The following is a 17,824-nucleotide window of genomic DNA, read 5'->3' on the forward strand; positions in this document are numbered from 1 at the left end:
CTTCAGCAGTCAAGGACTTTCAGCCACCGATCTTCGGGTAAGCGTTCTCCAAGGCGGCCTTCGAGACACACGACAACGCAAAATCGTTGAGCAGAAATTGATAGCCAAGTTCCGCACCCATGAGGACAGCCTCAACCGGGATCTTGGGTTCATGTCACGCTATACGTAACCCCACCAGCGAAAAAAGAGTTATCTGTTTTTAATACAACTGATCATTCTCTCTCTTTCTTTTCCTTTCGGATGTTTCTCTCTCTCTCTCTCTGTCTTTGGGTTCTGACCGTTTGTATATTCAGTAGTCCTGTATGTAATGTCTCTCTGTCTGAACACTATTCGACTCCTTTGATTGCCTTGACAACGGGCAGTTGGAAAGATTATCTGTAATCACCAGACATTGTTCTCTGACTATATATGCGGTACCTTCCATGGAATCCCACACTCACCTAACGAAGGAGAAAGCCTCCGAAAGCTTGTGATTTTCAAATAAAACTGCTGGACTATAACCTGGTGTTGTAAGATTCCTTACAATTAACACAGTTCAGTCGTTGGTGATACAATTAACAGAGTTCAGTCGTTGGTTGATACAATTTACAGAGTTCAGTTGTGGTTGATACAATTAACAGAATTCAGTCGTTGGTTGATACAATTAACAGAGTTCAGTCATTGGTTGATACAATTAACAGAATTCAGTCGTTGGTTGATACAATTAACAGAGTTCAGTCATTGGTTGATGCAATTAACGGAATTCAGTCGTTGGTTGATACAATTAACAGAATTCAGTCGTTGGTTGATACAATTAACAGAGTTCAGTCGTTGGTTGATGCAATTAACAGAATTCAGTCGTTGGTTGATACAATTAACAGAGTTCGGTTGTTGGTTGATACAATTAACAGAGTTCAGTCATTGGTTGATGCAATTAACAGAATTCAGTCGTTGGTTGATACAATTAACAGAGTTCAGTCATTGGTTGATGCAATTAACAGAATTCAGTCGTTGGTTGATACAATTAATAGAATTCAGTCGTTGGTTGATACAATTAACAGAGTTCAGTCATTGGTTGATACAATTAACAGAATTCAGTCGTTGGTTGATACAATTAACAGAGTTCAGTCATTGGTTGATGCAATTAACAGAATTCAGTCGTTGGTTGATACAATTAACAGAGTTCGGTTGTTGGTTGATACAATTAACAGATTTCAGTCATTGGTTGATGCAATTAACAGAATTCAGTCGTTGGTTGATACAATTAACAGAGTTCGGTTGTTGGTTGATACAATTAACAGAGTTCAGTCATTGGTTGATGCAATTAACAGAATTCAGTCGTTGGTTGATACAATTAACAGAGTTCAGTCATTGGTTGATGCAATTAACAGAATTCAGTCGTTGGTTGATACAATTAACAGAATTCAGTCGTTGGTTGATGCAATTAACAGAGTTCAGTCGTTGGTTGATACAATTAACAGAGTTTGGTTGTTGGTTGATACAATTAACAGAATTCAGTCGTTGGTTGATACAATTAACAGAATTTGGTTGTTGGTTGATACAATTAACAGAATTCAGTTGTTGGTTGATACAATTAACAGAATTCGGTTGTTGGTTGATACAATTAACAGAATTCAGTTGTTGGTTGATACAATTAACAGAATTCGGTTGTTGGTTGATACAATTAACAGAATTCGGTTGTTGGTTGATACAATTAACAGAGTTCAGTTGTTGGTTGATACAATTAACAGAATTCGGTTGTTGGTTGATACAATTAACAGAGTTCAGTTGTTGGTTGATACAATTAACAGAATTCAGTCATTAGTTGATAAAATTAACAGAGTTCAGTTGTTGGTTGATACAATTAACAGAATTCAGTCGTTGGTTGATAAAATTAACAGAATTCAGTCGTTGGTTGATACAATTAACAGAGTTCGGTTGTTGGTTGATACAATTAACAGAGTTCAGTTGTGGTTGATGCAATTAGCACAGTTCAGTCGTTGGTTGATACAATTAATAGAGTTCAGTTGTTGGCTGATACAATTAACACAGTTCAGTCGTTGGTTGATACAATTAACAGAGTTCAGCTGTTGGTTGATACAATTAACACAGTTCAGTCGTTGGTTGATACAATTAACACAGTTCAGTCGTTGGTTGATACATAGGAACATAGGAATATAGGAACAGGAGTAGGCCATTCAGCCTCTCGAGCCTGCTCCGCCATATGATAAGATCATGGCTGATCTGTGATCTAACTCCATATATCCGCCTTTGGCCCATATCCCTTAATACCTTTGGTTGCCAAAAAGCTATGTAGCTCAGATTTAAATTTAGCAATTGAGCTAGTATCAATTGCCGTTTGCGGAAGAGAATTCCAAACTTCTACAACCCATTGTGTGTAGAAATGTTTTCCAGTCTCACTCCTGAAAGGTCTGGCTCTAATTTTTAGACTGTGCCCCCTACTCCTAGAATCCCCAACCAGCGGAAATAGTTTCTCTCTATCCACTCTATCTGTTGCCCTTAATATCTTATAAACTTCAATCAGATCACCCCTTAACCTTCGAAACTCTAGAGAATACAACCCCAATTTGTGTAATCTCTCCTCGTAACTTAACTCTTGAAGTCCGGGTATCATTCTAGTAAATTAACACAGTTCAGTCGTTGGTTGATACAATTAACAGTTCAGTCATTGGTTGATACAATTAACACAGTTCAGCCGTTGGTTGATACAATTAACACAGCTCAGTCATTGGTTGATACAATTAACACAGTTCAGCCGTTGGTTGATACAATTAACACAGCTCAGTCATTGGTTGATACAATTAACACAGTTCAGCCGTTGGTTGATACAATTAACACAGTTCAGCCGTTGGTTGATACAATTAACACAGCTCAGTCATTGGTTGATACAATTAACACAGTTCAGCCGTTGGTTGATACAATTAACACAGTTCAGCCGTTGGTTGATACAATTAACACAGTTCAGCCGTTGGTTGATACAATTAACACAGTTCAGCCGTTGGTTGATACAATTAACACAGTTCAGTCATTGGTTGATACAATTAACACAGTTCAGCCGTTGGTTGATACAATTAACACAGCTCAGTCATTGGTTGATACAATTAACACAGTTCAGTCATTGGTTGATACAATTAACACAGTTCAGCCGTTGGTTGATACAATTAACACAGTTCAGTCGTTGGTTGATACAATTAACACAGTTCAGTCATTGGTTGATACAATTAACACAGTTCAGTCGTTGGTTGATACAATTAACACAGTTCAGTCATTGGTTGATACAATTAACACATTTCAGTCATTGGTTGATACAATTAACACAGTTCCATCGTCTCAGCACTTTAGCAGATCCTGAACTATAAACAAGTCCATCATGCTCTGTACCAGATGTTCTGTGCTTGTCGCAGTGACTCCTGGTTATTACAACAACCTCTGTAACATCGCCTGCCTCCGACCCGCCTCAGCCCATCTACTGTTGCAACCCTCATCCATACCTTTGTCACCTCCAAGCTCAACCAATCCAGTGTTCTCCTGGCCAACCATCCAACCTCCCGCTCTGTAAACTTCAGCTCATCCAAAACTCTGCCGCCCGTATCCTAACCTGTTCCAGGTCTGATTCACCCAAAACTCTTGTTGTTGCTGACCGACATTGGCTTCCAGTCCACCAACGCCTCTAATTTAAAATTATCATCCTCCTTTTGAAATCCCTTCATGGCCTTGCCCCTCCCTGACTCTGCAACCTCCTCCAACCCTATAACCACCTCCTCCCACCCTCATTCACCTCCCTCTCCCCAAACTCTCAGTTCTTCAGTGCACCGAATTCTGAAAAGATATGTAAGATCACCTGGAGAAGTCAGTCTCAATCTGTTCCAATTTTGCAGAGGCTGCAGTATAACTTCAACCACTGTGATTCTGTCAGCTCTTTGCTAATATATTTTTAAAAAGTACTGAGAACAAAATGTAGCTGGCAATGTAACACCACACTGTGGACTTGCATTACTCCAAAACAGTTACCAGTGTCAAACAAGTACCAGCTGTACAGCGGGGCCATTGGTGGAGGTGTTGACTACTCAGTGTTTTGAGATTCTGAGACTGGACACTGATCTTCACACCAAATTATAACACTACTATGAGCATAAATCCCCGCCTTGACTTTCCTGTGAGGGTGAATCCCAGAAGTTCGACCCGAAAATATGCCCATTCCCACGTCCATTGTCCCGATCTCAAGACAATGCCAATTTGCCAATCTAATTAGAATATGTGCAAACATACAAATGAGCATAAATCAGGGCACAAGGAAAGCGCAGAACTCACACTATATATTTTCTTTCTTTATTTATGAAAATTAAAGTTCCAACTCATTCAACCATAATTCGTGCACATGTTTAAGAACTTGCAATCCGGGAAGCTTTTCAATTTTTAATGTGACTTGTACTTATGCCTTAAAAATACATTATAAGAAACAGAAAATACAATGTAGGATTCAGTGAGGATAAAAAAATTTTAAACACTCAAAAAGTGAAATAAAACACCAGAAAAGTGACTTTGTTTTCTGCTGTGCTTGTAGATCTGGTCGTAATTTTAAGAGAGCCATTGAGCAAGTGTAATTGCAGGAAACTCGTACATGAGGCACAGTAACTTGGGGGCAGGGCCAGTTTTATGAGCAGAGATGCGTTCTGGTGGAACGATCGATAGACGGCCGTAAAAGATCAAGGTGATTTGGGCATATTGTATTTACATGCGTATCTCACTTACGGCCAAAATTCCATGATCTTTTAAACCACATAACCGCCAGGTCACCTGTATCTCTGGGCGCAAATGTGGAGGAAATTCAAGGCGTCAGTGTCCGAATCATAACATACACACAACTACCACTGCTGTACTGTGTTACATTTTTATTCTTTTTGTACTGTGTGGGCTCACAGAGGTATATTGTCAAAATGGCATTATTTAGCACTAATTTGCGTAAATTCATGGTTGCTGTTAAAAAGAAACTAATTTAACTTTTTAGCAAAATTTAGAAGACATATCTCTTCACTTACTGTGACTAGATTCAGAACCAGATAAAGGAGGGGTAAGAATTATGCTGCAGAGAGATATGTTCTAACACGCTAACTTTTCAACCTTAAAGGAAATCATTATTAGAGGAGAAGTACTTTCAGATCAAAGGGGTTGGTACTTAGGCTATGGAAGACTGTGCTGACAGTAAACAATAATTTTACACTGAACAGCTGCTCCATGGTGGAATGACATTTTTCCAAGAGTGGGCGAACTCAGCTGGCGCCACCCCTGGTCCTGTCAGGGAGCATCTTCTTGAGAAACAATAGAGCTCAGCCGTTCTCCAAAAGCGATGGTCTCTGCCAGGACATCAACTGAGACAATCTGCTGGGGGTGGCTGCAGAGCAGCTGTTTGGTATAAGATCGTCATACACAGACTCCACTGTGGAAAAATGCTTGTAGGAGATGCAAAGGGTTAAGTACTTTAAACTGAAAGCATCTCTGCAACCTCCCCCCGCCACACACAAAGATATTCCTGTACATAGTACTTTAGAAAGAAGATTTACTGTGTACTGCCCAGTGGGCCGAACTGATCGAATGCAAAATAATGTTAAATGAATCAGCTGTAGTTTCCTGACAATATGTCAAGTGCTGTCAATATGCTTTTGTTCAATGCTGAAGCCCATTAAATATTTATTGCAATTTTCCTGCTGGTATCTGATAAGTAGGTCAAATAACTTGTTTTAAGCAGAAGATTCCTATTTGCAATAAGTTCCTTCACTTTTCTTCCTGTCCACAAACTGGTGTTGTGCATTCCATATTAATTTTGTTTTCACGGATCACATCAGCCTGAAACTGATCAGGTAAGCAATTGACAGCCCAAAATTCAAGTCTTAATCTCGGTAGCCATTTTTTAATTACGTCTCTGTGCAGCACCTTGGGATGTTCTTCTACATTAAATGCGCTATATAAATTGTTCTTATGTAGATACCATCTAGACGGATTCTGTGGGGATAAAATGATTTTAAGAAATCTGAAGCCCTCCTTTCATTCTACAATCCTAATCATCTGAAAAGGTTGGGATCATAAGGCCCAATTTTAACCTCCACACCTGACGAGAATATGGTGTGTGTGGGGTTAATATCCTAGCATTGAATTCCTCACCTCATTCACGTCATCTTCGCCCCATCACCATTTTAACAGGTATGGTTTGAGCAGCCAGCAAGGCCCTCGCCTCAGGTAGGTGAGGACCTCATTGACATTCAAAAGTCGAGGCCTGATGACATAATTCAGACCCTGAGGACATTTGAACAGGGAGCAGCCGCATTTGGTGCCCAGTGCCGGCCTCACCAGGATATGAGTAACTGGGACGAAGGAGCAGCGGGACCAGTAGAGGGCCAAAAAGTTAATTTTATTTTAATTTTTAAGAGGTTTCGTTGTGGTCAGGAGGAGCAGGACTGCTCCTCCAGATCCCACATGGAAACCTAAAACCCCGAGCTTCCTTACCCCAACCGTAATAGCCTACGCCTCCTGCCATGCTCACCTACTCCCTCCCGCTGGCCCAACAGCACTGACACTGCATTCAGGCAGGAGTCAGAGTTTTCCCGTGTAAATGAGGCCTCGAAGTAAAAATTGCCTGGGCCTCACGTTGGCAAGTCAGGGCGAGCCTGTTTCTTGCCACACCAGCCCCACGCTCCCTTCTCACCCGGGTTAAAATCAAGGCTATAGTTTTCATTTCGACAGAAGTGGAGATGTAGGGGAGGGCATTAAACAGGAAATTAGAGATGCATGCAAGAAGGGCACAACTATAATCATGGGTGACTTTAATTTACATATAGATTGGTCAAACCAAATTAGCAATAATACTGTGGGGGAGGAATTCCTGGAGTGTGTACATGTTGGATTTCTAGACCAATACGTTGAGGAACCAACTAGAGAACAGGCAATACTAGACTGGGTATTGTGCAATGAGAAAGGATTAATTAACAATCTTGTTGTGTGGGGTCCCTTAGGGAAGAGTGACCATAACATGATAGAATTCCTCATTAAGATGAAGAGTGAAGTAGTCGGATCCGAAACTAGGGTCCTGAATCTAAATAAAGGAAATTACGAAAGTATGAGGTGTGGATAGGGATGACGGTGGATAGGCAATGGCTAATATTTATAGAATGTGTGCAGGAATTACAACAATTATTCATTCCTGTCTGGCGCAAAAATAAAACAGGAAAGGTGGCTCAACCGTGGCTTACAAAATAAATTACGGATAATATTAGATCCAAAGAGGAGGCATACAAAATTGCCAGAAAAAGCAGCAAGCCTGAGGATTGGGAGCAGTTTAGAATTCAGCAAAGGAGAACAAAGAGATTGATCAAGAGGGGAAAAATAGAGTATGAGAGTAAACTAGCAGGGAACATAAAAATTGACTGTAAAAGCTTCTATAAATATGTCAACAGAAAAAGATTAGTGAAGACAAATGTAGGTCCCTTACAGTCAGAAATGGGGGAAATTATAATGGGGAACAAAGAAATGGCAGAACAATTATCACATACTTTGGTTCTGTCTTCACAAAGCAGGACACAAATAACCTCCGGAAATGTTAGGGAACCAAGGGTCTAGTGAGAGGGAGGAACTGAAGGAAACCAGTATTAGTAAAAAAATAGTGCTAGGGAAATTAATGGAGCTAAAAGCTGACAAATAACCAGGGCCTGATAATCTACATCCCAGAGTACTAAAGGAAGTGGCCCTGGAAATAGTGGATGCATTGGTGATCATCTTCCAAAATTCTATAGACTCTGGAACAGTTCCTACAGATTGGAGGGTGGCAAATGTAACCCCACTATTTAAAAAAGGAGGGAGAGAAAAACAGGGAATTACAGACCAGTTAGCTTAACATCAGTAGTGGGGAAAATGCTAGAGTCTATTATAAAGGATGTGATAACAGAACACTTGGAAGGCATTAATGGGATTGGACAAAGTCAGCATGGGTTTATGAAAGGGAAATCATGCTTAAGAAATCTACTGGAGTTTTTTGAGGAGGTAACTAGTAGAATAGATAGGGGAGAACCAGTGGATGCGGTGTACTTGGATTTTCAGAAGGCTTTTGATAAGGTCCCACACAAGAGGTTAGTGTGCAAAATTAATGCATGTGGGATTGTGGGAAATATACTGGCATGGATTGAGAATTGGTTGACAGACAGGAAACAGAGAGTAGGAATAAACGGGTCTTTTTCCAGGTGGCAGGCAGTAACTAGTGGGGTACCGCAGGGATCAGTGCTTGGGCCCCAGCTATTCACAATATATATCAATGATTTGGATGAGGGAACGGAATGTAACATTTCCAAGTTTGCAGACGACACAAAGCTGGGGTGGAATGTGAGCTGTGAGGAGGATGCAAAGAGGCTCCAATGTGATTTAGACAAGTTGGATGAGTGGGCAAGAACATGGCAGATGCAGTATAATGTGGATAAATGTGAGGTTATCCACTTTGGTTGTAAAAACAGAAAGACAGATTATTATCTGATAGATTGGGAAAAGGGGAGGTGCAATGAGACCAGGGTGTCCTTGTACACCCGTTGCTGAAAGTGAGCATTCAGGTGCAGCAAGCAGTTAGGAAGGCGAATGGTATGTTGGCATTCATTGCAAGAGGATTTGAGTACAGGAACAGGGATGTCTTACTGCAGTCGTACAGGGCCTTGGTGAGACCACATCTGGAGTATTGTGCGCAGTTTTGGACTCCTTATCTGAGGAAGGATGTCCTTGCTATGGAGGAAGTGCAACAAAGGTTTACCAGACTGATTCCTGGGATGGCAGGACTGACGTATGAGGCGAGATTGGGTCGACTACGCCTATATTCACTAGAGTTTAAAAGAATGACAGGTGATCTCATCGAAACATATAAAATTCTAACAGGACTAGACAGACTAGATGCAGGGAGGATGTTCCCGATGGCTGGGGAGTCCAGAACCAGGGGTCACAGTCTCAGGATACAGGGTATGCCATTTAGAACCAAGATGAGGAGAAATTTCTTCACTCAGAGGGTGGTGAACCTGTGGAATTCTCTACCACAGAAGGCTGTGGAGGCCAAGTCATTAGATGTATTCAAGAAGGAGATAGATATGTTTCTTAATGCTAAAGAGATCAAGGGATATGGGGAAAAAGCGGGAACAGGGTACTGAGTTAGACTATCGGCCATGATCATTTTGAATGGCGGAGCAGGCCAGAAGGGCCGAATGGCCAACTCTTCCTCCTATTTTCTATGTTTCTATGATCATGATTGAGCTTCTTCTTCATTCCAAAATGACTCATGGTTTCTATTTAATTGCTGGCTTTAATTCTCCATAGGATCTCTGAATTTCTTAGTTTGCCCTTAAAATGAAGCTGTTGTTTCATGGAATTGATCAATCACTAAATTTGTTACACAGCTTTCAGATTACACAATCTTTGAACAAATAACATCAAGAAAAAGATTTCCTCTAATTTCTAACGAGATATTATAAAGCTGAAATGCAGAAAAGTTGGGCACCGAAGAACATTCCTTAATTTGTTGTAATCTCAGAACAAACTAAAGATTACAAAGTTTTTAGTTTGAGTGCAACTTTTCAACCTTCAACATGGTTATCAGCTTTCAAGGGTAGGAATTCTGATCACTGAAGTTTAAGTACGAATGCTTAATACACTCATAGTACTTTCCTGTGTAAACTATTTTTACGTAAGTATTAATTGTTTAAAGTAAAGAAAGTAAAAATAGTGCACACTAGAATGTAGTACATGCACCTACATTAACTTGGAATTTCTACCCATGACATTTTCCAGATGGCTGCCTAATATTAGCTGATGTTTAAGTACCTGAATGCACTGACCCTAAAATTCCATTGTGGTTCACCCAGTCTCCTCTCCCTCCATGAATTCAGTGGGAAACCAGGAGAATGAATTTAAGGGCCCCTGTCTTCTACTGTGTCACACAGACTAAGAAGATATTAGGTTTAATCTCTAGTCGCTGTTGAATTTTATGATTTCATTTGGGGCAGCAACGGCTTTGGTGCCCCTGGGCTATGGAGGAGAAAACTTGTCCAAGGTTCCTGGTTTTGATGTTTATCTAGTGGTCAAGTTAGAAAGTGTGTGTGTGTGTGTTTTTCTGTCTATGTGTGTATGTGCGTGTGAGTTTGTGTGTGTGTGAGTTTGTGTATGTGTGTTTGTTTGTGTGTATGTGAGTTTGTGTGTGTGTTTAATTGTGTGTGAGTTTGTGTATGTGTGTTTGTTTGTGTGAGTTTGTGTATGTGTGTTTGTTTGTGTGTGTGTGAGTTTGTATATGTGTGTTTGTTTGTGTGTGTGAGTTTGTGTGTGCAAGTTTGTGTGTGTGTGAGTTTGTGTGTGTGTGAGTTTGTGTATGTGTGAGTTTGTGTGTGTGAGAGTTTGTATATGTGTGTTTGTTTGTGTGTGTGAGTTTGTGTGTGCAAGTTTGTGTGTGTGTGTTTGTGTGTGTGTGAGTTTGTGTATGTGTGAGTTTGTGTGTGTGAGAGTTTGTATATGTGTGTTTGTTTGTGTGTGTGAGTTTGTGTGTGCAAGTTTGTGTGTGTGTGAGTTTGTGTATGTGTGAGTTTGTATATGTGTGTTTGTTTGTGTGTGCATTAGAAGAGAGCAAGATTGGACTCAGCTCTGAGAATAGCCCTGATAATCGGATAAATTCACATTGGTATGAAGGCACATTCTTATGTCCGCATTTTTGTTTTATTTTAAATATGTTAACATCTGTGTGAAAAAAAGAATGTAGTGTTTGAATTGCAAATGAAGGTTCACAATTTGGGTACTGCACTAGAAATCTATCAGTACCAGTGGAACTATTCCCCACCATGAATTAGTGTCTTCAGGGGAGGATAGGGTTATATTTTTAAAAAATAAGATTAAGCTAAATTCAGCCAATGTCAATTCACATTAATGAGATATGATATGGAGTAATTATTTCTCGATTCACTCATGTAAGCGTATTTCACACCATAGGTTGCTGGTCGGAGCACCGTGGAGTGGCTTTCCTGAGAATCGCACGGGAGATGTGTACAAATGTCCTGTCAATGGCAACGGAGCAATTTGTGAGAAACTCAACTTGGAAGGTAAGTTTGATTACATAACACACATGTAAAATGTTAAATTTACTGGTGACATATCCAAAGAATATAGGAACATAGGAACGGGAGTAGGCCATTCAGCCCCTCGTGCCTGCTCCACCATTTGATAAGATCAAGGCTGATCTGTGATCTAACTCCATATACCTGCCTTTGGCCCATATCCCTCTAGAATTTTCAGTTAATCAGAGAGAGCCAGCATGGATTTGTGAAAGGTAGGTCGTGCCTGACAAACCTGATTGAATTTTTTGAAGAGATGACTAAAGTAGTGGACAGGGGAATGTCAATGGATGTTATTTATATGGACTTCCAGAAGGCATTTGATAAGGTCCTACATAAGAGAGTGTTGGCTAAGATAGAAGCCCATGGAATCGAGGGAAAAGTACGGACTTGGTTAGGAAGTTGGCTGAACGAAAGGCGACAGAGAGTAGGGATAATGGGTAGGTACTCACATTGGCAGGATGTGACTAGTGGAGTCCCGCAGGGATCTGTCTTGGGGCCTCAATTATTCACAATATTTATTAACGACTTAGATGAAAGCATAGAAAGTCTCATATCTAAGTTTGCCGATGACACAAAGATTGGTGGCATTGTAACCAGTGTAGATGAAAACATAAAATTACAAAGCGATATTGATAGAGTAGGTGAATGGGCAAAACTGTGGCAAATGGAATTCAATGTAGACAAATGTGAGGTCATCCACTTTGGATCAAAAAAGGATAGAACAGGGTACTTTCTAAATGGTAAAAAGTTAAAAACAGTGGATGTCCAAAGGGATTTAGGAGTTTATTTCTCGATTCACTCATGTAAGCGTATTTCACACCATAGGTTGCTGGTCGGAGCACCGTGGAGTGGCTTTCCTGAGAATCGCACGGGAGATGTGTACAAATGTCCTGTCAATGGCAACGGAGCAATTTGTGAGAAACTCACAAAAGCTATCTATCTCACATTTAAATTTAGCAATTGAGATAGTATCAATTGCCGTTTGCGGAAGAGAGTTCCAAACTTCTACAACCCTTTGTGTGTAGAAATGCTTTCTAATCTCGCTCCTGAAAGGTCTGGCTCTAATTTTTAGACTGTGCCCCCTACTCCTAAAATCCCCAACCAGCGGAAATAGTTTCTCTCTATCCACCCTATCTGTTCCCCTTAATATCTTATAAACTTCGATCAAATCACCCCTTAACCTTCGAAACTCTAGAGAATACAACCCCAATTTGTGTAATCTCTCCTTGTGACTTAACCCTTGAAGTCCGGGTATCATTCTAGTAAACCTACGCTGTACTCCCTCCAAGGCCAATATGTCCTGCCGAAGGTGCGGTGCCCAGAACTGCTCACAGTACTCCAGGTGCGGTCTAACCAGGGTTTTGTATAGCTGCAGCATATCTTCTGCCCCCTTGTACTCTAGTCCTCTAGATATAAAGGCCAGCATTCCATTTGCCTTATTGATTATTTTCTGCACCTGTTCATGACACTTCAATGGTCTATGTACCTAAACTCCTAAATCCCTTTGGACATCCACTGTTTTTAACTTTTTACCATTTAGAAAGTACCCTGTTCTATCCTTTTTTGATCCAAAGTGGATGACCTCACATTTGTCTACATTGAATTCCATTTGCCACAGTTTTGCCCATTCACCTACTCTATCAATATCGCTTTGTAATTTTATGTTTTCATCTACACTGGTTACAATGCCACCAATCTTTGTGTCATCGGCAAACTTAGATATGAGACTTTCTATGCTTTCATCTAAGTCGTTAATAAATATTGTGAATAATTGAGGCCCCAAGACAGATCCCTGCGGGACTCCACTAGTCACATCCTGCCAATGTGAGTACCTACCCATTATCCCTACTCTCTGTCGCCTTTTGTTCAGCCAACTTCCTAACCAAGTCCGTACTTTTCCCTCGATTCCATGGGCTTCTATCTTAGCCAACACTCTCTTATGTAGGACCTTATCAAATGCCTTCTGGAAGTCCATATAAATAACATCCATTGACATTCCCCTGTCCACTACTTTAGTCATCTCTTCAAAAAATTCAATCAGGTTTGTCAGGCACGACCTACCTTTCACAAATCCATGCTGGCTCTCTCTGATTAACTGAAAATTCTAGAGGTGTTCAGTCACCCTAACCTTAATTATAGACTCCAGCATTTTCCCCACAGCAGATGTTAGGCTAACTGGTCTATAATTCCCCGGTTTCCCTCTCTCTCCTTTCTTAAAAAGCAGAGTGATATGTGCAATTTTCCAATCCAGAGGGACAGTTCCTGAATCTAGAGAACTTTGAAAGACCGGTGAGCCTGACATCTGTAGTGGGTAAGTTGTTAGAGGGTATTCTGAGAGACAGGATCTACAGGCATTTGGAGAGGCAGGGACTGATTAGGAACAGTCAGCATGGTTTTGTGAGAGGAAAATCATGTCTCACGAATTTGATTGAGTTTTTTGAAGGGGTAACCAAGAAGATAGATGAGGGCTGTGCAGTAGACGTGGTCTACATGGACTTTAGCAAAGCCTTTGACAAGGTACCGCATGGTAGGTTGTTACATAAGGTTAAATCTCACGGGATCCAAGGTGAGGTAGCCAATTGGATACAAAATTGGATTGACGACAGAAAACAGAGAGTGGTTGTAGAGGGTTGTTTTTCAAACTGGAGGCCTGTGACCAGCGGTGTGCCTCAGGGATCGGTGCTGGGTCCGCTGTTATTTGTTATTTATATTAATGATTTGGATGAGAATTTAGGAGGCATGGTTAGTAAGTTTGCAGATGACACCAAGATTGGTGGCATTGTGGACAGTGAAGAAGGTTATCTCGGATTGCAACGGGATCTTGATAAATTGGGCCAGTGGGCCGATGAACGGTAGATGGAGTTTAATTTAGATAAATGTGAGGTGATGCATTTTGGTAGATCGAATCAGACCAGGACCTACTCCGTTAATGGTAGGGCGTTGGGGAGAGTTATAGAACAAAGAGATCTAGGAGTACAGGTTCATAGCTCCTTGAAAGTGGAGTCACAGGTGGATAGGGTGGTGAAGAAGGCATTCAGCATGCTTGGTTTCATTGGTCAGAACATTGAATACAGGAGTTGGGATGTCTTGTTGAAGTTGTACAAGACATTAGTAAGGCCACACTTGGAATACTGTGTACAGTTCTGGTCACCCTATTATAGAAAGGATATTATTAAACTAGAAAGAGTGCAGAAAAGATTTACTAGGATGCTACCGGGACTTGATGGTTTGACTTATAGGGAGAGGTTGGATAGACTGAGACTTTTTTCCCTGGAGAGTAGGAGGTGTAGGGGTGATCTTATAGAAGTCTATAAAATAATGAGGGGCATAGATAAGGTCGATAGTCAAAATCTTTTCCCAAAGGTAGGGGAGTCTATAACGAGGGGGCATAGATTTAAGGTGAGAGGGGAGAGATACAAAAGGGTCCAGAGGGGCAATTTTTTTCACTCAAAGGGTGGTGAGTGTCTGGAACGAGCTGCCAGAGGCAGTAGTAGAGGCGGGTACAATTTTGTCTTTTAAAAAGCATTTGGACAGTTACATGGGTAAGATGGGTATAGAGGGATATGGGCCAAGTGCAGGCAGTTGGGACTAGCTTCGTGGTATAAACTGGGCGACATGGACATGTTGGGCCGAAGGGCCTGTTTCCATGTTGTAAACTTCTATGATTCTATGATTCTATGATTATAGTTAGGGCATCCGCAATGTGCTCACCTACTTCCTTTAAAACCCTGGGATGGAAACCATCTGGTCCTGGGTATTTGTCACACTTTCGTGCTATTATTTTCTTCATTACTGTTGCTTTACTTATGTTAATTTTATCGAGTCCCTGTCCCCGATTCAATATAAGTTTTCTTGGGATTTCGACTGTATATACTGATGCAAAGTAATTGTTCAACATGTCCGCCATTTCCCCATTGTCAATGACAATATCCCCACTTTCAGTTTTTAAGGGGCCAACACTGCTCCTGACCACCCTCTTTTTCCTAATATAACTATAAAAGTTCTTCGTATTGGTTTTGATATCCCTTGCGAGTTTCTTTTCATACTCTCATTTTGTAGCTCTTACTATTTGTTTTGTGACCCTTTGTTGATCTTTGTATCTTTCCCATTCGCCAGGATCTGTGCCATTTTTTGCCTTTTTGTATGCCCTTTCCTTATGTCTTATATTGTCCCTTACCTCTTTAGTTGTCCATGGCTGTTTTTTTTGGCAAGTAGAGTTCTTGCCCCTCAGGGGTATAAACCGATTCTGTATCACGTTAAATGTTTCTTTAAACATTTCCCACTGATCATCAGTCATTTTACCCATTAACAGATTTGCCCAGTTTACTGTGGACAGCCTCTGTCTCATCCCATTGAAGTCGGCCTTGCCCAAGTCTAGAATCTGAGCAGCTGATTCACTTTTTTCACTTTCAAACACTACATTGAACTCGATCATGTTATGATCACTATTGGATAGATGTTCACGCACAGTTAAGCCGTTAACTAAATCTGGTTCATTACTCATTACTAAATCTAGTATGGCTTGCCCCCTTGTTGCCTCTAGGACATACTGCTGTAGAAAACTATCCCAGACACACTCAAGAAATTCACTACCTTTCTGACAGTTGCTCGTCTGCTTTTCCCAATCTATGTGAAGGTTAAAGTCCCCCATTAAGACCACTATGCCTTTCTTACACGCTTGTCTAATCTCTGCATTTATACAATCTAGCACTTCAGAGCTGCTGCCAGGGCTCCTATATACAACTCCCACTATAGTCTTAGATCCTTTCCTATTTCTCAATTCAACCCATAAGGTCTCTGTTGGCTGCTTACCTCTCGTTATATCCCCCTTTATCATTGAAGTGATTTCATCTCTAATCATTAAGGCTACTCCTCCCCCTCTTCCATTTTCCCTATCTCTCCTGTAGACCTTATAACCTGGTATAATTAGTTCCCAATCCTGACCATCCTGCAGCCAAGTCTCAGTAATAGCTATCATGTCATACCCTCCAATTTGAATTTGAACCTGTCGTTCATTTAATTTATTCCTTATACTCCGTGCATGTGTATATAGAACTCTTAGTTGGGCCACACACCCTAGTCTGACCTTCAGCTTTGATGCTGGGTTAATCGCCTTACGCCTTCTAGTTTTCACTTTATCTGTCGTGTCTAAAGTGCACTTTCTTTCTGCTGCTCTATGCTTTTCCCTTTCACTTGTTCTTGAACAACTGTTTGTACTATTTCTATTGTAGATTTCCCCTGGGTCTTCCCCTCTCTTGCTGCTCTCAACTTTACTCTCTTCTGACTCCCCGCTCAGGTTCCCATCCCCCTGCCACTCTAGTTTAAACCTTCCCCAACAGCACTAGCAAACACCCCCGCGAGGACATTGGTCCCGGTCCTGCTCGGGTGTAACCCGTCTCGCTTGTACAGGTCCCACCTTCCCCAGAACTGGTCCCAATGTCCCAGGAATCTAAATCCCTCCCTCCTACACCATCCCTGCAGCCACGCATTCATCCTGTCTATTCTCCTGTTCCTATACTCACTAGCACGTGGCACTGGTAGTAATCCTGAGATCACTACCTTTGAAGTCCTGCTTTTTAATTTATCTCCTAACTCCTTAAGTTCACCTTGCAGGACCTCATCCCTTTTTTCACCTATGTCGTTGGTACCAATATGGACCACGACTACTGGCTGTTCACCCTCCCCCTCCAGAATGCCCTGCAGCAGCTCTGTGACATCCTTGACCCTAGCACCAGGGAGGCAACATACCATCCTGGAGTCACGTTTGTGGCCGCAGAAACACCTATCTGTTCCCCTTACAATTGAATCCCCTATCACTATAACCCGGCCACTCTTCTTCCTCCCCTCCTGTGCAGCAGAGCCACCCTTGGTGCCCCGAACTTTCCTCGACTTGGCGTAGACTTTCTCCCCACTGCCTGGCTGATTTTTTTTGGTGCATTTGAGCAAAGCAGGATGAAAAGGTGAAAACATCCCTGCCTTTTTCTGCCTCAGCCCATTTCTCGATGCCTAATCCCAGCCATGCATGGTTTATGTAGGTAGCATTTTCGAATAATATGCCAGTCAGGGGGATACATCCTTCGACACGTTTTCCGTAATTTACGTCCTTTGTACAACGGACCCAGGGGCTGCCCAATAGGCCCAGTGATCCAGCATTCTCCTGACCATGCTAAGGGCTCTGAGATTTTTTTTGGTATCTGGGCCTTTTGAAGCACTTAGAGACCGTGGCCTTAAACAGGCTGATGAGAAGGCCCTATCATTTTTTTTTAAAATTATAGCTTTTGCAGAGGTTTCTTCCATTCCTCCAGCCTGAGATTTGTTGCAGCTGAATTCTGTCCACAGATAAAGGTTAGGTCGCCCACCTTCTGTTTTTAATTGATCATGAGTCTGGAAGGTCAACCAGGATCAGGAGCACATCTCCATCGCAGGTGGAGATCCTGCCAGTCCCCATGGCGATATTAGGAGGAAATAATTATTCAGTGTGTTTACTCATCCTCACTGGTTGCATCTTTTATGGTTTGCTTTCATGGGGGTAATTTTGACTTTGGGTGATAGTGTAAAACGGATGATGGAGATTAAGTCTCCCAATATACATCCCCCGATTTGAAATGATCAGGAGGGATGTATCATGGGCAGCTGAATCAATATCGCCCATTCTACATTATCGCCCAAAGTCAAAATTACCCCCAAATGTGACTGCTCTTACATTG

General features: G+C 41.4%; 1 protein-coding gene across 2 annotated transcripts in view; it reads left to right on the forward strand.

Annotated features, from left to right (window-relative positions):
- Nucleotides 1-17,824, forward strand: part of LOC137322691 (integrin alpha-2-like) — a 191,588-nt gene that overhangs the window by 81,516 nt on the left and 92,248 nt on the right. For both annotated transcript variants that reach the window (XM_067985645.1, XM_067985638.1), the window contains exon 3: nt 10,993-11,102. In XM_067985645.1, the coding sequence (XP_067841746.1) occupies nt 10,993-11,102 (110 nt within the window). The remainder of the gene's footprint in view (nt 1-10,992; nt 11,103-17,824) is intronic.

This window comes from Heptranchias perlo, chromosome 1 (assembly GCF_035084215.1).
Source record: "Heptranchias perlo isolate sHepPer1 chromosome 1, sHepPer1.hap1, whole genome shotgun sequence".
In the NCBI taxonomy this organism is placed as follows: domain Eukaryota; kingdom Metazoa; phylum Chordata; class Chondrichthyes; order Hexanchiformes; family Hexanchidae; genus Heptranchias; species Heptranchias perlo.